The sequence below is a fragment of the Sapajus apella genome, unplaced genomic scaffold (genome assembly GCF_009761245.1).
Source record: "Sapajus apella isolate SASKATOON/1434 unplaced genomic scaffold, GSC_monkey_1.0 scaffold2, whole genome shotgun sequence".
In the NCBI taxonomy this organism is placed as follows: Eukaryota; Metazoa; Chordata; class Mammalia; order Primates; family Cebidae; genus Sapajus; species Sapajus apella.
In genome coordinates, this window is record NW_022436942.1 from 14,027,168 (window position 1) to 14,048,839 (window position 21,672).

The window sequence follows — 21,672 nt, forward strand, 5'->3', positions numbered from 1 at the left end:
AAGTTCTCAGTGGGTTGGCACAATGGACTGAAACTAACAAGATAACATTAATAAGGGCAATGGAGTCCTCCCTTCAGGGTAAAATATCTGTTGTATATGTCATTATAAACTAGAGGAAACCATGAGCCAAAAAAAACTTTTTCAGGTCTTTTTTCTTGTGGAGTGGGGTTTTTCGTTTGTTTTAACTCAGAGTCTCCATATGTAACCCTAAAATAATACACATATATATTCACATGATGGAAATATGAGCTTCATTAATTTTTAAAAATGCAAGGTCCAAATCAAAACAAGTAAAAATTTTTTTTCTTATTTGGACCATATCTTAAGTGTTTTCAGTTCTGGGTGCCATTTTTGAGGACACTAGCAAATCAGAAAGACCCTAGAGGGCCACTACCACAGTAGTCAGTGCTCAGTAAATGTTTGTTGGGTGCATGGGACTTCAGTGGTTAGGGTCCCCCAGGTCCTGTGAAGCACAGTTGAAAGAGCTAAGGAAATGGAAACTTTGAGATAGCTCTCTTCAAGCAATTGCAGAGCTCTCAAGCAGAAAATAGCCTGGATTTATTTCACATTTTTCCAGATGGCCCAATGGGGTTGGGCCAGTTTAAGAAAGAATTTCCCAGAACTGGCTGGGCGCGGCGGCTCACACCTATAATCCCAGCACTTTGGGAGGCCACAGCGGGCGGATCATGTGGTCAGGAGTTCAAGACTAGCCTGGCCAATATGGTGAAACCCCGTCTCTACTAAAAATACAAAAATTAGCTGGGCATGATGGTGTATTCCTATAATCCTAGCTCCTTAGAAGGCTGAACCAAGAGAATTGCTTGAACCGGGACCCAGGAGGCAGAGGTTGCAGTGAGTCAAGATCATACCACTTCACTCCAGCCTGGGCTACAGAGTGTACAGAGTGAGACTCCATCTCAAAAAAAAAAAAAAAAAGAATTTCCCAGAGCTGTTCTTCAGTGGAATGGGCTGACATTAAGTACCGTAAAACTCCTAGGACAGTGACTATCTGCAGCAGTCCATTCAGCAGAGGCCAGTAACCAAGGGTATATCATAGAAGGGATTTCTACACTTGAGGTACAGCTGACTTGGTGGCATTTCATTCTTACTTAATGCTGAACTGCTTCTTCCAATAGGTCCAGACTAACAGTGGCTTGTTTTTACAGCTTTGCACGATCAACATTACAAAGGAAACTATTACTTTAAAAAAAGTATTTAATGGAAACTTCTGAGAAGAATGCCTCTCAGTTACAGAGAGCCAAGAATTTAGCAACCCTTTTAAGTCTTGTGTTTTTTTTCCTCATCTCATTCCTTTTTCAGTTGGCCTCATAAATATTCATTAAGGAATTGACCCAAAATATTAATAAGAGTTTGTCTAGAAAAATCTTTCCTAAGCCTTTCAGTTTTGCTGTCTTGTAACAAGTGATATAATCTCTGGTCAGTCGTATTATTATAAAACTAGCAAGTGATTTGTTTTTGGGATTCTTAAAGATTTAATTAGGATTTCAAAAATCTTAGGATCTGGTGTAGAAGAGTTATTTCTATGACTAGACACTCTCTATTCATCTCAAATCCAAAGCACCTCCATGTCTTGGAGCGCCCAAGCTTCAAACACCCTCCTGTCTTCTCACTTCCCCCAAATGAGAAGGAAGGAAGCCAGGGACAAGCTGGAGCCATAAATTCAGGCCTGTAGCCCTGACACGGACTATAATATAAAATAGCAGGCAGGCCTTCCAGATGGGCTGGAACTTGGGTGGCCTCCTTAAACTGAGAGCAGTTTGAGGAGGGTCAGTTCTCTGTGGGAGGGGGCTTGGTTGACTCTGTGGTCACTCATTTCTGGTGAGATGGCCAGAAAAGCAGCTGCAGGTCTAAGAACATGGGCCATCACTTCTGCTGACTTCCCTCTCTTCTTCCCTGTAGACCCAGGACTAGAGTAGCCACTGGTTTTGTACAGACATGATCCCCTCCTGTTCTTTTGCCACTCACACAGAAAATTCCCCTTCCTCTTTTGCCAAAAATCTTTTTCTTCATCAGATGCCAGCTGATCACCCAATGAGAATGAACAATAATGGTCTCATTTCAGACTCTTGGACTAAAATGAGACATTCCCAAAGCTAAGTCCCGGTATCACATTTCTTTGTCATGTTTTCTGGAAAAGACCAAGTCCAGTTTTAAGGCCATGCAGGGAGTAACTTAACCTCTCTGGGCTCAGTTCTCTCATCTGTGAGATAGGACAATGCAAGGCCATTGAGAGATTTTGGATACTATAAGTCAGCACAGGGCCTGGTGTCTGGCAGGTAGAAGATGCTCAGTAAATCATAGCTGCTGGGATTACTGTTTGCTATTATTAATGTGTACAAACTCTAATCAAGTTGCCAGTTTTAACTCTTGAGTACTTTTATACTTTGTTACTCAAGGCTTTGTAACTGTGGATGGAAATCCACTTAACTTTATATGATGAACTGTGCTTAGGATTCAGAAAGAGGGGTGGGGAAAGGGTGCTGCCCTTTTCCTCCTCATTGGTCACTGTTCCCCTGTCATTAGTTGTTGGGGGAGAGGGAGTGCTCATAGCTGATAAAAAGCCAACACTGGCGGGGCGGAATAAACCTTCCTTTTCCACCATTGTTTCTATTTCGAATGTTTTGTTGTTCCCGAAGATAAAGAAACAGAAGCTAACATGTAATATTAAAGTTTGCAGTTGGTTTCGTCCTGTGGGTAACAACTATAAGTGTGTGTCTTTCAGAGTTGTGGGACATGGAGTTCGTGCTCCTCCAACACTCTGCCATGTGAGAATTCAATGACCTGGCTTGTGAGAGAGAAGTTTTCTTACTCCCTTTCTAAGCCTATTAAGAGTGCTCTTTGCCGGGCGCGGTGGCTCAAGCCTGTAATCCCAGCACTTTGGGAGGCCGAGGCGGGTGGATCCCGAGGTCAAGAGATCGAGACCGTCCTGGTCAACATGGTGAAACCGCGTCTCTACTAAAACTACAAAAAATTAGCGGGGCATGGTGGTGCGTGCCTGTAATCCCAGCTACTCAGGAGGCTGAGGCAGGAGAATTGCCTGAACCCAGGAGGCGGAGGTTGCGGTGAGCCGAGATCGAGCCATTGCACTCCAGCCTGGGTAACAAGAGTGAAAACTCCGTCTCAAAAAAAAAAAAAAAAAAAAAAAAAAAAGAGTGCTCTTCACCTGTCTATTGTGAGCTTTAGGTAATATCCAGTCATTGGTTCTAGAGCTGCAGCCTTCTGCCTCTATGTAATTCCAGCCTTCTGCCTTTGTTTAATTTCCGCCTTCTACCTCTGTTTAATTCCTACGAATGTCTAGTCATAAAACCAACTCTTACACACCAGATCCAGGCTCCTCCTGTGCTGGATCTCGAGGCCCAGCACCTTTCTACATCTGGTCTCATCTGCCACCTCTTCTCCGCGTGACCCTCTCCACAGGGGGGCCCCAATTCCTGTTCATGCTCATCTCAGGGCCTTTTTCAGGCCATGTTCCTCCTCTCCCTTGAGCCATGTAGTCTGTCATCTTAAGGGTCAAGCTGATAAGGGACTATTGCTGAATCGTTTCGAGGGTTAGCTAACTGATGCATGGTCAACAGTAGTGGGTCTCAACCGTGGCTGCACATTAGAATCACCTGGAAAGCTTTAAAATTTTTTAATTCTTCTAATAATAGCTTTATTTGTTCCCCCAGGGACTCGTATACCACAGTGTTTAAAATAGTTAATGTGAGTATGTAAAACATCAAAGTGGTTATTTCCACTTTGTATTAATTTAGTAGATTTGGGGGAAGGAAATAGCACATTTCCTTTTTTGAAAATTCAATTCCTAGAATACTTCTGGGCTCACTCGACAGCAGCAGCATTTGTTGTGCCAGGCAGAGTGCTAAGTACCTCCTAAGCTCTTCACATTCATTTCCTCATTTTAGTCTTTGCAACAATCTCATGAATGAGCCCCAGGTTTTGCCCTAATTGATTAATAAGGATCCTGAGCACTTGAGAGCACATCCACTGTGCAGGGGTATACAGCAGGCAATGCTGAACTCCAGCTCAGGCGCATCTCGTGCCAAAACTTCACTGATTCTCCACCCCATGGGAAAGACAACTTATCCAAATCACTTCCTGAGGATGGACCTGCGCTAACTTTGAGGTTTCATGCTTTTTAAATTGAGTTACATTCTTTTGTATCTCAAGAGCTTCCATAAATTTGATTTCACATTGATTCCCAAGCAGCCTAGGTATACTCAGGAATGGTGGGCCATTTAATAAATTAGGTTTTCTTAATGCAGCCAGGAGATGTTATTGTAGAAAAGCATCTACTTATAGCACTAACTCAGCAGAACCTACCCCATCTTTTCCTTAGTCTTTTAAATAACTTCTTTGAAGTTATGAGCAGTGCTATCCCCATTTTGCAGAAAGGTAAACTGGTATGCCAAGTGTTAATTATCTGTAAATATTAGTAGTAACTGCCACTAACTGGGCTCTTACGAGGTTCAGGCTCTGTACTGAGCTCTCTGTATCCTGTGTGTTAGCCTCACTGTACAGATGAGGAAACCGAGACTGAACAAGGTGAAGCTACATGCTCAGGGTGAAACAGCTAATAATTGTGCTAATAATTGTTTATTTGCTTGTTTGTTTTTTAACTTGGTTATAAGCAAAATTGCAAGACATGGTCTCCATCAGCTGTGTCCCCGTAATCTTACCCGCCTCCACTGTGTAGGCCGTGGCACCTGGAGGACCTTATCTGGAATAAACCACTGAGGCATAAACTGAAGGTTCTTTCTGTGTATTGCATGGCTATTTAAAAGCTCTCGTGAAACAAAGAACTTTTTACCAACCTTGCATAGAGAACAAACAGGCTCTAAGGACTTCTTCCCCAGCCATCCCAATACAAGGCTGTTTTGGTATAAACAACCCCTGAAGGTGAGAACTCGCTCTGGAAGCAGTTTCACACTCCATTCATCGCTTTGAGCTCTGCTGTTTCTCACAGTTTTGGATTAATCATGAGAATCCGGTTGTATTGCTGGGTCATTTCATGATTACACAGACACTAAGGCCAGAAAACCATCTCCCCTTCTTGCTGATTTTGCGTATGCCAACTTATTTTCTCCCTCTCTAAGCATATAAAGACAGTATTTTCTGGTTTGCTAAAAGACACACGCAATTCTGTAGAGAGAACAACTCCCTCTGAAGAAAGAGGTAGTCACCGTGGTAAGTGGATGGGGTCTCAGGGAAAATGAAATCCCTAGCAGCCTGTGTCCGGGCAGCAGGTCACTAATTGAGTGCAAACCTTTTTAAAAATGTTGTTTATCCCCCTACAGGGCATACAAAACCATTGAGGATGAGGACTTGAAGTTCCCCCTTATATATGGAGAAGGCAAGAAGGTAGGCAAGCGTGCTTCCCCTGGGTGGCGAGGACAGGGCTCCGTCCCGCTGCCGCTCCACGTAGCCTGTGGCAGTCCGTGTGTGCCACTCAGCAGCTTGTGATTTTATAGCCTTGACAGCTTGAAAGCGTATCCCATCCATCATCCTTCAGGCCTCCTGTCTTCAGGGTCCAAGGAGTGGAGGGGGTGGGAGGTGGGCAGTGAGCACAAGGGACTCAAGCCAATTTTGTGAGAATAACATTCCCCTTCCCGATCCATTTGAATAACTTTTTACAGTGTTTAAACATGACCACTTTCACACACAGCATCTCATTAATATCTGACAACAAGCAGGGAGGCAGGTCAAGCTGGCTGTGTTACATGCATTTGGCAGACGAGGCAGCTGGGACTGTGAGGTTAAAACAGCTCAGGCAGATCACGCAGCCAAGTGAGGGGCAGCTGCAGATGTGGAGCCGTGACTTTCTCTCTGCTTCAAGCGCTCTCAGACTCCACCGTGGAAGTTCAGACTTTGGAAGTCTGTTTACCACTTGTCCCATGGAAGAGACTCCAAAGCTTCACTGCAGTTAGACTATGAGATCACATCAACCAGAGCCCAGCTCCCAGGGTCCCAGTCAGAACCCAGCCCTGAACAGCACATTATTGACCCAAAGGAAGGCTGTGGATCCCAAAGCGGTCTCTGAGCAGAGGCCTGGAGGAGGCTGAAATCCTGGAGCAGAGACAAAGAAGCTTGGAATCTATTTCCCAGTAAGAACGAACACCTTCTGAAGTATTGCATTCTTCCTCTACGCAGTAATACATTTCAGCTCAGTGTAAAGCATTCCAATTAGAAGTGAAAAACGTGGTCACATTAAGAAGAGTCTTTTTCAGTGTTTCAGCACTCGATAGGTTTATCAAGAAGAAATGACTCACAAGAAAACCAAAGGGTGTCTTCCATGGGCTGTGTGTGTGTGTGTGTGTGTGTGTGTGTGTGTGTGTGTCAGAAAGAGCAAGAGCTTGAAAACGAACATGATTAGGTTTGGGTCTCGGTGTAGACTAGCAGTGATTTCAATGGAAGGAGACATTTCAAGACTTGTGTTTTGTATGGAAGGAGAAATACAAAACACAAATATCTGATCCATGTAGGAATCATTTTTTAAACGAACATGCCCCATTCATGAAAGTAAACACCTTTCAAATCATCATCTCTGGTTAAGAATCATATAAATATTTGTGCCTTTCAGTACACTGAGCACCATTAATGAGTATCATTCAGCCCAATGACTTATGCCTGCTGCTCCATTTCTTTGTGGGGCCGAGATTCTCTGTATTATCCTTTAACTTCCGGTAAACTCAGGAGCACATCCTGTTACCCCCGTTTTTCTGGTTCCTGTCTAGCCTGGTACCTGACATAAACGCATAAACATTAAATAAGCTGTGCAGTTATGTTCAGTATACTTTCCTTAGTACAATAGGAAAAGTTTATAGCGGTAAAAGTTGAAGGAGCAAGGGTTTTCTAATTTCACTAAAAAGTTCAATTCACCAAAACATCATGTTCCTCAAGCATTTCGGGTAAGTTAAGCTCGACAGTCTTGTGATGGGCAGGTGGCAAGTTCTGTCATTGTACCTGTTGGCCTATTTAAAGGCCACAGTGTCTCCGTTTTGCGTTTATTGGTAGATACGACCCCTGGCTGAGTGGTGGTGTCTACCAATGCTTTTTTTTTGAGATGGAGTTTTGCTCTTGTCACCCAGACTGGAGTGCAATGGCACGATCTCAGCTCACCACAACCTCCGCCTCCTGGATTCAAGAAATTCTCTTCCCTCAGCCTCCCAAGTAGCTGTGATTATAAGCATGTGCCACCATGCCCAACTAATTTTGTATTTTTAGTAGAGATGGGGTTTCTCCATGTTGGTCAGGCTGATCTCAAACTCCTGACCTCAGGTGATCCACCCGCCTCAGCCTCCCAGAATGCTGAGCCACCACACCTGGCCTAATTTCTGTATTTTTTGTAGTCATGGGGTTTTGCCATGTTACTGCAGCTGGTCTCGAACTCCTGGGCTCAAGTGATCCCCCTGCCTTGGCCTCCCAAATTGCTGGGATTACATGTGTGAGCAACTGTGCCCGGCCACGTCTAGTGCCTTTATCCCCTCTGACTCTTGCCCTCAAAAAGGTGTTATGGTTTCATTTCTGCTTAATGTAAACTCTGCCTACCTTCCGAACCAAGGCTAGCTTCAAAATTCACAGCCCTGTTGAGAGACTAGGATGAAGATGAAGACAGTTTATTAGATTGCAGTGTTTCTTAGCATTTATTTACTTCATCCTCACTCATAGGAGGTAATTTATCACCCAGGTAATAGAGTGAGGATTCAGGCTCAGGTCTTTGAACCATGAAACTACACAGGATATGTTTTTGATGATTCAGGGTTAGGACACTGCTTTGTCTCACCGAGGATGACTTTCAGTCCATCCCTCTGTCACCTGTCTCTATGCAGTCCACCTTTCTGTGCTAAGTGTAGTGCCACCTCCTCCGTGAAGCCTGCTCAGTAGAAATTTTACCTCCTCTAAATTTTCATAACCCGTGTTTTTCAGTACTTAGCCACATTTTATGTGTCATTAATTAGACATATCCCTCTTATCTCCCTTACCAAGTGTCTTTTGTTTTTTTTTGTTTTTGTTTTGAGACAGAGTCTCGCTGTGTCAGCCAGGCTGGAGTGCAATGACATGATCTCAGTTCACTGCAACCTCCACCTCCTAGGTTCAAGAGATTCTTGCGCCTCAGCCTCTAGGCAGCTGGGATTACAGGTGCCCACCACCATGCCCAGCCAATTTTTGTATTTTTCGTAGAGAGGGGGTTTCACCATATTGGCCAGGCTGGTCTTGAACTCCTGACTTCAAGTAATCCACCTTCCTCAGCCTCCCAAAGTGCTGGGATTACAGGCATGAGCCACCACGCCTGGTCTCAAGTTTATAGTAGGGACGACACCTTAGACATTTGTGCCCCCACCACATGATGTAGATACATAGTAGGTACCCAATAAGTGTTTGGGTAAATCACATCTTTGGCATCACAGGAGATATTTAAGCTGACCGAGTACACATTGGTATAATAGCGTTGCTTCCTTACACCATTCAAAAACAGTTTAACATGAGGTCTCAGCCCTGAGGTCTCTGCGTAGCTATGTCACAGCACTGGTGACATTTTGTTCCTTTCCACCCAGAGGGAATTTGAGGAGATGTTAACAGGATAGAGTGCAGAATTGCTACGTTTATTTTCTCCAGCCATAAAACATAATAGGTGAACTCCGGGAGGCCAGGAGCTGTTCTGATTTTTCACATCTTTTACCAGTGCCTATCACAGGACTAAGGACATAGGTGGTGTTCAGCAAATATCTTGTACAGTGGATGTGTAACAGGAAGATGGGTGAATGGATGGATGGATGGATGGATGGACCCTATTGGGTTTGATGTGCACTGATTTCTGTAGCCATAGAATCACACATGCATTGGAGTTAGTTTATTGGACATCCTTCCTTCCAGTCTCCAAAAAAGAAAGCTAAAAAGAAACAGCAGAAACCTGTCAAGCTTAAGATGACAGGTAGAAAAAGCGCTCCTTAAATACAGAAGTGACTTTGGTGAGCCTTTTCTTGGTGAGAGCTACCCACATACGTTAGCAGCAGGGAGCCTGGAAAGATGGGTGGGAGGAACTGGAAACTTCTTTGGTTGTCCCTAGCCCAGGCAGCCGCACTGGATGGGATGCTTTCGTTGTGCGTGTTTCTGATGACCCTCTGTTTATACCCCTAGGCCCGGGTAATGGCAACTATTGGAGTGACCAGGGGACTTGGGGACCATGACCTGAAGGTGCATGACTCCAACATCTACATTAAGCCATTCCTGTCTTCAGCTCCAGAGGTACCACATGAGGTTTTTGTTGATATTTTTTACAATAAAATATTTTTGGCGTGATTATCCCTGTGACTCACACGCCATATCCAGACAGTAGCTGACTTGTGTTATATGTACTTCCGCTGTATCTTTGTATCTCTGTCTCTCACGTCTGTGTCTTTTTCCCGCTCCATTCTCATTTTGACTCTTCTGGTTCACACCCTCATCACCTCCTACCCAGATGGCTGCACAGCCTCCTCCTGGCACGTTCTACCTCCGCCAATCCATGCTACACATTGCAATCAGGTGAATTTTCCTAAAAAACTGCTCTGACTTCTAATCGTTCGGAAACCTTCAATGGCAGCCCAGGCATGGAGAGTAAAGCTCAGACTCCCGTTCACTTAGTGTTCAAGACTTGTTATAATTTGGTCTGATCTTCTCCTCTGATCCTTGTTCTTTTGTACCAGCCAAAATGAACTTGCTGTTTCCCTAACATGGCCTTCAGTTTCTTGTATTTGCTCAAACTATTCGTTTCACCAAGAATGCCCTTCCTCCTCAACTCCAAACATCCAGATCCTTTTTCTCCTCTAGAATTTAGCTTAGATGCTTTTCTATGGAGATTTCCCTGATTTCCTCCTTGCCCAACCAGGAGTAATGTCTCTCCCTACTTGGGTTATACGTAGAGCAGTTTCCACTTACAGTGTTTTTACTGTCTGTCTTCAATCACAGGTTTGTTTGTTTGTTGTTGTTTTGAGACAGAGTCTCGCTCTGTTGCCCAGGCTTGAGTACAGTGGCACAATCTTGGCTAACTGCAACCTCCGCCTCCTGGGTTCAAGTGTTCTACTGTCTCAGCCTCTCAAGTAGCTGGGACTGTAAGTGCGCACCACCACCCCCAGCTAATTTTTGCATTTTTAGTAGAGGCAGGGTTTCTCCATGTTGGTTAGGCTGGCGTTGAACTTTTGACCTCAAGTGATCCACCCCTCTTGGCCTCCCAAAGTGCTAGGATTACAGGCGTGAGCCACAGCACCTGACCTGCTCATTATTCATGTATACCTTATCCCCTTGTTAGATTAATTACCTGGAGAGTTTCTGTCATTCAGCTGATGTTTGGAGAAGTTAATTTACAAAAAGTTGGTCATGTATTTGGTTAAAAAAAAAATCACGTATGTTACCATACAGGAAACGGTATCAAGTTCTGTGTTGACTTTCATGATGTATCATTTAGAAAATATTTGGCTTCCAAACTACGGGAAAGTCTAACTGATGGTATTTGCACCAACCTAATAGTTTAGAGGTCAATTTCTCTCACACAGTAAGAAGGCTGAAATCTGGTGGCTGCTGGTGTTGGTTTAGCACTTCTATTGTGCCAGGGCTTGTAGCATCTCTGCATTTCTTTGACTTTCCATTCATGGTTACAAGGTGGTGACAGCAGGTCTAAGCCTGACATTTCTGTGCAAAGATGGAAAGGAGGGGCAGCCTCTGTACCAAAAGATACTCATTCGCCTCTCATTGGCCAGACTGCATCACATGACCTAGCTGCAAGGGATGTTGGGAGAGCAAGAGCTTTAACTCTCCCAATTTCTATAGTAGGAGGAAATCGGGAAGGCCTAAGTCAGGGACCAACAGGATTTACTACATTGTGTAATTAAATTGTTTTTTGGGGTTTTGTTTGTTTGTTTGTTGTTGTTTGAGATGGAGTCTCACTCTGTTGCCCAGGCTGGAGTGCAGTGGTGCAACACTGGCTCACTGCAACCTCCCCCGCCCCAGATTCAAGTAATTCTCCTGCCTCACCCTCCCAAGTAGCTGCAATTACAGGTGCGCACCAACTAATTACAGGTGTGCCTGGCTAATTTTTGTATTTTTAGTGGAGACGGGTTTTCACCATGTTGGCCCGGCTGGTCTTGAACTCCTGAGCTCAAGTGATCCACCTGCCTTGGCCTCCCAAAGTGCTGGGATTATAGGTGTGAGCCACTGTGGCTCACCTATAATTATTAAAACAATTCATTGGACTGGAATTGCTTAGAACATTTAGACATAACTCTATGTGTGTATTCTTCTCAAAAGCAGGTGCTGTTTTAACAAAGGATATTTTGGTCAGGGGAAACAGAAACTTATTCAAGCTAATTCAAATTAAAAAAAAAAAAAAAGGACATGTTTAATAATACTGGAAGAAGGCTGGGTGTGGTGGCTCATACCTGTAATCCCAACACTTTGGGAGGCTGAGGCAGGAGGACCACTTGAGCCCAGGAGTTCAAGACCAGCATGGGCAACATAGCAAGGCCCCTGTTCCTACAAAAAGTTAAAAATTGCTGGATGTGGTGGCACATGCCTGTCCCAGCTACTCAGAAGGCTGAGGTGAGAGGATTGCTTGAGCCCAGGAGTTCAAAGTTGCAGTGAGCCATGATTGCACTATGACACTCCAGCCTGGGTAACGGAGTGAGACATTGACTCACAAAAACAACACTAGTAATATTAGGAGAGATGTTTATGGTGTCCATGAGCAGAACGACTGAACAGCTGGATTTTATGGGAGAGTGGTTTTGAAATCAAGGCAGCCCTGCAAAACCTCCACAGCAGAAAGCTCTCAGCCCTCACATGGAGTTCTGCCATTGATGTGGCCAACCACATTCTTTATGGCTCTGCTACCAATCAACGCAGTTTCTCATCTCCCAATTCCACATTTCTAGAGAGGAGTCTGATTGGACCAGTTCACCTTTTATATTAGACCAAAGTGACTTCCCAGCCCATGTATTTGTCTGTCCCTTCAGATTGTATGTCCGCTTCAGTGCCCTCTGTGGGCACAAACAGTCACCTAGACTCATCACTTTGGCAGAGTTGCGAGCAGGGAGTAGTTTCCTTCGGGTTTTTTAGAGCTGGGGCTGGCATCCATAGTTCATGTAGATACAGGGGACTAAGAAGCCACTGAAGGAGAAATCTCTAGTAAATGTTGGGCATGGAAGATACACATATCTCCTGGGATCACCCAGGATTTCAGATGAGGTCAGCTCAGTAGAAACAATAGTTACCATTTGTCAAGAGCCTGCAAGTGTTCTCTCTTGAGTCCTCATAGCAATTCTCCATAATAAAGACCATGACTATATTATGTGTCCAAATCCTCCCTAGAAGGTGGTGGTTTCCTGGCCAACATTAGGATCTGTGAATTACTGCTAAAACTACTTCTCACTAGGGAAGAGCAATGAATCCCAGTCCTCCACCTCTCTTTCCTTTGAACGCCACTGAGTCTTATAACTGGACTCATGGACTTTTCTGTTTTCCCCGCTGCGAGAGAGGCGTTTGTCAGATAACTTAAATGTTGCCTTCACCTTTCTACTTTGCAAAAGTATCCCTAAAGGTCTCTATTTTACTCCGTAAAGTAAAGATCTCCTTCCCTACGTCCCTTTCTCTCATATGCTTTTTTTTTTTTTGAGATGGAGTCTCACTCTGTTGCCAGGCTGGAGTGCAGTGGTGCAATCTTGGCTCACTGCAACCTCTGCTTCCTGAGTTCAAGCAATTCTCCTGCCTCAGCTTCCCGAGTAGCTGGGACTACAGGCATGTGCCACCATGCCCAGCTAATTGTTTTGTATTTTTAGTAGAGACGGGATTTCACCATGTTGCCCAGGATAGTCTTGATCTCTTAACCTCGTGATCCACCCGCCTCGGCCTCCCAAAGTGGTGGGATTATAGGCATGAACCACCGCGCCAGGCCTTGCATAAACTTTTTATATAAAATGAGACGCAGTGCTGCGTGGCCTGAAGGAGAGTATTCTCTATGCATTAGATTTTAGATCGTCTGATCTCTCTGCTACTGCCGATCTCAGGAAGAGACTGGTTTAAAGCTGGGGCTTGCATGGAAGACTCCCTGAGAACAGAGTAAGAATACCAGGCAGTTTGTGAGAAACCTTATGTCACCTCGCTGGAATGATGCTGGTTTGTAGGGCAGTGAGTTGGTCACTTCAATTTTGATGGGAGTAGAAAGGATTTGGAACAGAACTGTCAACCTCTGCAAAAGTTCAAACGTTCTTAGAAAGATTGTAGAGTTGACTAAAGTGTGGCAGTTTCAAGAATAATAAAACTAATTGTTATTAAGTACTTAGGCTGGGTGAGACAACATACCAAGTTTATTTTTAATTGACAAATAATCATATATATTTATGGGATATAGTGTAATGTTTTGATATACGTTTACATTATGGAATGACTAAATTAAGCTAATTAACATATTCACTTTATATACTTATCATTTTTTGTGGTAAGAACTTTTAAAATCTACTCTTAACAGTTTGAAAATATACATTATTATTAACCGTGGTCATGGTGCTGTGCATTAGATCTCTGAAACTTATTCCTTCTGTCTAACTGAAACGTGGACTCCTTCGACCAACACCTCCCTAGCTCCATGCAATAAATTAGGGTTTTTACAGGAAACATTTCATTTAATCTTCACAACAACTCCGTGAGCTAAGCACAGTTATTATACCCAATTTACAGATTGGGAAATTGGAACAGGGAAAGTAAAATAACCCCCAAAGTTATACAATTATTAAGTAGCAGGCTGGTATTTGTATGCAGGCTTATTTAATTAGATGAGGGTCTGTAGGGATGAGAAGCCAAATTCAAGAAAATGTCTTTGGTCAGTGTTTAGGGACCTGCTAAGTCCTGGCTCAAGAGGCTCTGAAGAGGGCGCCTTTGTCTTAAACCTAAGACAGCAGCTTTGTCTTGGGACCTTGGGGGCCAGAGTTTCTCAGAGAAATTCTATGGGGCTTCAGACCGAAGTCGTGGGAAATGATGGGATAGTAGAAAGGGTAATTGGGAAAGACAGTAACGGCCTTCGTTGTGTGTGCGAACCCAGCCCAGACGGAGCTGTGCTAAGTAAGACTCTGCACCTATAATTTAGCTTAATGGGCATGTAGTGCGTATCCTAAGATTCTCTTGCACAAGATTAAAATTGTTGTATACGTTAAATGTTTCCAGATGGAGAGGCCTTCACCAGAGCCAGGAAGGGGTGGGGTGGGGGGACCCTGTTAGAAGGGAAGCGGCAGAGCAGCTTGAATTGGCTACTATGGAGGAGAATGCAAGAAAAAAAATAGGTAGAGGGAACCCCCGTCCCCAGTTGTCGGAGCAGGAGCCCCTTTTCCCTGGGCGGTAGTGATAAAATCATACCCGAGAGGAGTGGCCTCTCTTGGGAGCCTAGACAGCTCGATTAATGTATTGAAACCACCTAAGGAAGAATAACTGACTACTTCCTGTTTTATTTCCCCATCCCAAGCCCACCTTCTTTCTGTGACCTGCTAAGAACATTCTGCTATGCTCTGTCTTTGCCAAGCATGGATCTTTATTTCACATTTGGGTTTTCCATTTCAAACCCAGCCCAATCTGGTAGTTTTAACGGTTGTAGGGGGCTGGGGGTGGAATGTGATTGAGATCTAAAAACGGGGCTCAAAAATCTTCTTGGAAATCAGCATTGTTCCCATTCATCGTTGTGGCTCCTAATTCGATTTGATGCATTAAATATATATAAATCAAAAACATGTGGATCAAATTTATGTTTAAAAAAAAAACGCACAGGGGTTTAAAAATTAGTGAAGGGTAGTTCTAGCCAAACACGTTTTCAGTTTCTCTGAACACAAGGCGCTGGAAAAATCCTGAGTTTGCCAAACCCAAAGAGCAGCCGCCAGGTTTGCTGAGCTTCCCTTAAACCTTCCCCAGTCTAAGGCAGGAATTTCTGGCCAAGAACTGAATTCCAAGAGAGGCCCTCATCACCAGTCGAGCGCAGGCCAGCTCTCTGGAGGTGCGGGTTGAGTGTAGGGATGTTTTGACTCCCCTCTGGCTTATAGTACGTGGGTTTTTCTGCCTAACAGCGTAGGGTACAGCCTCTCCCCCAGCATAAGGAAAATGTCCCCAGCCAGATCCTCCATCCTCTTACTTAGTGAAGTTCACCATTAAACTTTTTTTGCACTGTCCTGAAAGAGTTCAGTGGAGAAGGAGAGGATTTGCTACCTCGGAGGCACTGGAGCGCAGGCGCTCCTCATGTTCTTCCTTTCCAGCAATTCTGTCACTCCCAGCCCAGCACACATCTCATGTCCTGTAACTCAGAAAGCCCAGCACAGGCCGGCAGCCCAGACCTCCAGATGTTCTCTGTGCCACGCCCTTTCTTGGCCTGTGACAGGCGCTCTGTTGAGCTACGATTCTTCTTAATTTCACCCTCCCTTCCAGCCTCCACTCAAAGACTGTGCTGTTGCCTTTAGCCCCATTTTGGGCTCTTGGAGAAACAAGGCCTTCTTCAATTTGGGGCCAGTTTGCACAGCCAGCTCCCTCCTCAGCTCAGCAATCCCCCTTCCCGCCCCTGCTAGACTGAACCACAGGGGCCCCATCTTATTTCTGTTTCATTTTTCCCCTCCTTGTGTTATCAAGACTCCTACTAGCGATTTTTTATAACTCCAGGTCACTCAATTAGCTCACTCTCGATTTTCTAAAATCTAGATTTTTTTTCTCTTCTATCTGAAACAGCCTTCTCTGAAAGAGCTAAGACCTTAGACTGTAGTATCTGAATCCCAGCCCAGCACCAGGATTACCAGAGGCCTGTGCAGGCAATCACAGCCTGCCTTTTCTCTTCCTTGAGGTGGGGTAAAAATGCCCATGTTGACAAGTTGTTAGGAAAAGCCAATGAAGACATCAGTGAAATTGCCTGGCACAAGATGTGGTACATGGTCAGAGATAGTAAATATCAGTCTTCCTTTCCCACCGGCTTCCAGAAGGCTTCACGCTTAAAGATTCCCTGTATTCACTTTCATAATAATAGAGAATGGGCCAGGCACAGTGGATCACACCTGTAATCCCAGCACTTTGGGAGGCCAAGGCAAGAGGATCACTTGAACCCAGGAGTTCAAGACCAGCCTGGGCAAAGTGAGGAAAACCTTCTCTCTACAAAAATAAATAAATAAATAAATTCCTCAGAATAAGTAGGACAATTAAAAATAACTTTCTAAATAATAAATTTATTTACAAATAATACGTTATTAATAATAAATTGGTGGTGCGAGCCTGTAGTCCCAGCTACTGGGAATGCTGAAACGGGAGGATCGCTTAAGCCTGGAAAGTCGAGGCTGCGTGAGCCACCATTGTGCCACCGCTGCAGTGAGCCACCATTGTGCCACTGCACTCGAGCCTGAGCAACAGAGAAAGACCCTGTTTCCCACCACACCTCCCACAAAAAAGAGAGAATGAAGGCCAGGCACAGCGACTCACACCTATAATCTCAACGCTTTGGCTGGCTGAAGTAGGAGGATCACCTGAGGCTAGGAGTTCAAGACCAGCCTGGACAATGTAATGAAATCCTGTTTCTACAGAAACCTTAAACATTATCAGGGCATAGTGATGCACACCTGTAGTCTAAGCTACTCCGGAGACTAAGGCAAGAGAAAATTACTTCAGCTTAGGAGTTCGAGGCTGCCATGAGCTGTGACGGCACCACTGTACTTCCTAAGCCTTGGTGACAGAGTGAGACCTTGCCTGTTAGGATTGCTCCTTTGTTTGGGATTCCCCATTTTCTCCTTCGAAAACATGAATAATATTTGACATATTATGTTTGCATCTTAATATTTATAGTCTTCTGATTCTTGGTGACTTTTTGTGCCCAAGCCAAAATCCCATTTCGGGAAAGAACCTATTTTATTTTTATTTTTTATTTTTATTGCACTTTAGGTTCTGGGGTACATGTGCAGATTATGCAGGAATGTTGCACAGGTACACACATGGCAATGTGGTTTGCTACCTCCATCCCCCCTGTCACCTACATCTGGCATTTCTCCCCATGTTATCCCTCCCTGACCTCCGCACCCCCATCCCTCCCTTACTCCCCACCCCAGCAGACCCCAGTTTGTGATGCTCCCCTCCCTGTGTCCATGTGTTCTCATTGTTCAACATCCAACTATGAGTGAGAACATGCAGTGTTTGATTTTCTGTTCTTGTGTCTGTTTGCTGAGAATGATAGTTTCCAGATTCATCCATGTCCCTACAAAGGACACGAACTCATCATTTTTTATGGCTGCATAGTATTCCATGATGTATATGTGCCACATTTTCCTTGTCCAGTCTATCGTCAATGGGCATTTGGGTTGGTTCCAATGGTATTGTAAACAGTGCCACTATGAGCGTACGTGTGCATGTGTCTTTATAATAGAACGATTTATAATCCTTTGGATACATACCCAGTAATGGGATTGCTGGGTCAAATGGACTTTCTATTTCTAGCTCCTTGAGGAATCACCACACTGTCTTCCACAATGGTTGAACTAATTTACACTCCCACCAACAGTGTAAAAGTGTTCCTATTTCTCCACATCCTCTCCAGCATCTGTTGTCTCCCGATTTTTTAATGATCGCCATTCTAACTGGCTTGAGATGGTATCTCAATGTGGTTTTGATTTGCATTTCTCTAATAATCAGTGTTGATGAGCATTTTTTCCTGTTTGTTGGCCTCATATATGTCTTCTTTTGAAAAGTGTCTGTTCATATCCTTTGCCCACTTTTGGATGGGTTTGTTTTTTTCTTGTAAATCTGTTTGAGTTCTTTGTAGATTCTGGATATCAGCCCTTTGTCAGAACATATTTTGTTGTATTTTGTGCTTTCTGCAGTCTGGTCAATTCATAAGAAACAATATTGGTGCATAATGACAAGGGAAAATGGCTGTGCCATCTGAAGTGAAGCAGAATATGGTTGTTCATACAAAGAGCATGATGATGGGCAGATAAAAGTGTATATGCGTAGCCGAAAGTTTGAAGTTTTAAAAAATGGTAACAGTAATTATCCTTGGAAGAGGAGGAAAAAGTGGTTTTAAAGAATTTCCTGGGCCCCTTAAACCTGGAGGCCATATGATATGGTGGTTAAAAAACTTAGAGTAGGGCCAGACGTGGTGGCTCACACCTGTAATCCCAGCACTTTGGGAGGCTGAAGCGGGTGGATCAGGTCAGGAGATCGAGACCATCCTGGCCAACATGGTGAAACCCTGTCTCTACTAAGAATATAAAAAATTAGCCAGGCATGGTGGCCTGTAGTCCCAGCTACTTGGGAAGCTGAGGCATGGGAATCACTTGAACCCAGGGGGCAGCGGTTGCACTGAGCTGAGATAACGCCACTGCACTCCAGCCTGGCGACAGAGCCAGACTCTGTCTCAAAAAAAAAAAAAAAAAAAAAAAAAAAAACTTAGACTGGTAATCAATCTTGGCTTCAAGCTCTATCACCACACTTACTAAGTGACCTTGAAAAAGTTACTTACCTGGATCTCAGCTTCCTCTTTGGTGAAGAAGAAGACAGTAGAGGTGTTACACTAAGGAAGCTAAGGACATATGAAGTCCTTAGCACAAAACCTGGACTGAAAAATACCAGTTCCTAGCTCCTCTTCCTACTTCATTACAACCACACAATCTCACTGGTTCTTTCCTTAGGTATCATTAGTCCAGTGGTGTTTACTGAGCTGAGCCCTGGGGAACATATCTTCAAGGAATTCAGATTTGTGGCTAATTAGACGGTTAGACTAGCCAAAGAATAATGCGCCATAAAGCATGTGTTTCTTGCTTTCTAAGGGACTAGAGGATTTGGATATGCAAGGGAGAACTGTATAATCTAAAGAAGAAGAGAATAAGTGGGACAGTTTCTTTTTAAAGGAAGAAATAGTCTGGTGTGAAATGAAATTTGCCTTATGGGGTCATTTGAGTTTGAAAGATTAGCTCGAAGGGCTATTAGGTATAATAAAGCTAATTACCACAGAGGTCCTTGAACTGGACCTAAGGCGGTAGATAAGGTCTTCAGCAAGAGGAGTATCTTAATTGTCGCTACGGGAGATGGGGAAGTGCAGACAGGCGGTGATTGCTGGGCTGAGGCTGTGTGGCAGTGAGGAGCTGAACTGGGGAAGCAGCTGTGGAAACCAAAAGGAGGCATAGTGATGGCAGGCTTGATTTAGAGGAGAAAGCCAAGGAAAATTGAAAAACAAGACTTCGCTTTCGAGTCGATATGAAAGGAAGAATGGGAATCCTTGTTGACGTCTAAAGAATATGCCTTTTTTGCTGTAAGTTTTCTGAACCAATTAAAAACATAGACCCTGGAGTCTGAGATCAAAATAACTTTATAACTAATAAGTAGTATGAAGTTCGATTGGTTTGGTTAAAATGGTTTGGATTTGAGATCAAAATAGAGTTCTTCCTCTCCTCTAGCCCTAAAATCACTTACCCACAGAACCGCTGTGCGCCCTCAGCTCCGAGTCCCAGAGTGGGGCGATCTTTCTAATATTATCTGCTAGAGAACAGAAGCAGGAGGAGCAAGCACCACTTACAGACAGAGAGCAGAGAATTAACTCCAGGGAGTTCAGTGTCCCATGCTTCATCTTTCCAGTCTTATTGGGATAGAGGGCCTGGAAGAGTTCTAGCCCAACACAATTCCTCTGTGTGTTTTTTGACTATAAAACAAACCTCCAAACCTTAGAGGCTTAGCAGGACAATTTCTGATTCTCTTTCATAGTTCTTTTGGTTGACTAGACTCAGCTGGGGGGGCTCTCCCTTAGGCCCTCTCACTTGGCCACAGGCAGATGTGAGTTGGGGCTGGGGTCGTCTGAAGACTGGGCTGGAAGTCCAAGGTAGCTTCCTCACATGTTAATGTTGGCTGTCAACTGGGAGTTTAGCTGAGGCAGCAATACATGGCCTCTCCATGTGGTTTTGACTTCCCAGAGCATGGCAGCTGGATTCTGAGAGGGAATATCCTAAGAGCAGGTGGTTCGAGAATCCCAGATAGGCAGAGTGGCACGTAGCTATAGTCCCAGCTACTCAGAGGCTGAGGTAGGAAGATTGCCTAAGCCTAGGAGTTCAAGGCCCGCCTGAACAACATAGTGATATCCCATCTTGAAAGAAAGAGAGAGAAGAAAAGAAAAAAAGGGAGAAAGGAAAGAAAATAGACCCAGGCAGAATCAGCAAGCCTTCTTAAAACCTAGCCTACGAAGTCCCAGAACACCATCAATGCCACATTCTGTTGGTCAAGGAAATCACTAAGGCCAGTCCATGTTTGAGGATAGGGGAATTGGATCCCCCTCTTGATGTCAGGAATAACATGTTTGTACTGTACAGGGAGGGAAGGAATTGATGGCAGTCATCCTGGAGACAGACACTCTATCACAGCCTTCCTGTAGAAGTACGCTCCCTGCTGTGAAATCTTGAGGGTGAAAGTAATAATCATCTATCTTTCCAGGACTAAGTAATATAAGTTGATGAGTTAGCTGTTTACCTAATTAAGAAAGGAAATCTAGTTTGCAGTGTAAAGGCAGATTTACAAAGAAGCTAATTTAAGTATTTGTAGGGGGGCCTTCCCTCGGATCAGCCCCTGTGAGTTGTGGTTGTTGCTGGAAAATGTAGACAGACTGTTCCAGATGAAGAGGAGAAGCCATGTTGCCATCAGGAAACATTTGTGTAAACATTTCTCAAAGGAAAGGAACCTCAGCATCCAGGGTTCCAGTAATTTGTTGAATTTTTTTTCCCCATCTTAATAAACATTCACATTAGTATGTAAATTTGTATTCATAATTACTTTTGTATTCTTAAAGAAAGTCCCCAAAATTTCGTAAACCTCAGAGCTCACAAAACATGCATCCCCTGTAAAAAGGGAGCATGAGGAGTTCTAAGGATACTTTTTAGGCGAAGCGTTGATGTTCGACAGCTTTCTTTCCACTCTCCAGTCCTGCGTATCTGTAGTATCTCATACTTCTGTGTTCTCAGTTAGCATGATGCACCCTTGGGGGATTTGCCCCCTCCCACCACCTCTTTGAATATTTTGGGGGACAAAAATCACATTAAGAGTATACAGGCCAGGTACAGTGGCTCATGACCGTAATCACAGTGCTTTGGGAGGCTGAGGCATGCGGATTACTTGAGGTCAGGAGTTCAAGACCAGCCTGGCCAACATGGTGAAACCCTGTCTCTACTAAAAATACAAAAATTAGGAAGGCTTGGTGGTGCATGCCTGTAATTCCAGCTACCTGGGAGGCTAAGGCACAAGAATCGCTTGAACCCAGGAGGCAGAGGCTGTAGTGAGCTGAGATTACGCCACTGCACTCCAGCCTGGGTAACAAAGTAAGACTCTGTCATACACACACAAAAAAAAAAGTATGCAGAAGCTGCTTTCTCTGATTCTGATATATTCTCACCTTACATAGGAGAGACTTCATGATGTGGCCTTTCCATCTCCATCTCTAACTTTCAGGTGTGGCTATAAAAATCAGTGGTATGCATCTGTGTGTTATTTACGTGGGTTGGTCCCATTTGGCCAATGACTTGAGATTTGCCAACCAGCTATTTGAATAAAACTTGAGATTTACTCTGACACACACCAACAAACTAACTTAGCAACTCACAAAATTCATGATCACACAACAGAAACCAACCTATACATGTCAAA

The 21,672-nt window shown here is 44.1% G+C and overlaps 1 protein-coding gene across 2 annotated transcripts in view; it reads left to right on the forward strand.

The window, feature by feature from the left end:
* The window catches only part of PPM1H (protein phosphatase, Mg2+/Mn2+ dependent 1H), a 291,024-nt gene that overhangs the window by 226,529 nt on the left and 42,823 nt on the right, over nucleotides 1-21,672 (forward strand). For both annotated transcript variants that reach the window (XM_032288665.1, XM_032288673.1), the window contains exons 7-8: nucleotides 5,316-5,379; nucleotides 9,157-9,264. In XM_032288665.1, the coding sequence (XP_032144556.1) occupies nucleotides 5,316-5,379; nucleotides 9,157-9,264 (172 nt within the window). The remainder of the gene's footprint in view (nucleotides 1-5,315; nucleotides 5,380-9,156; nucleotides 9,265-21,672) is intronic.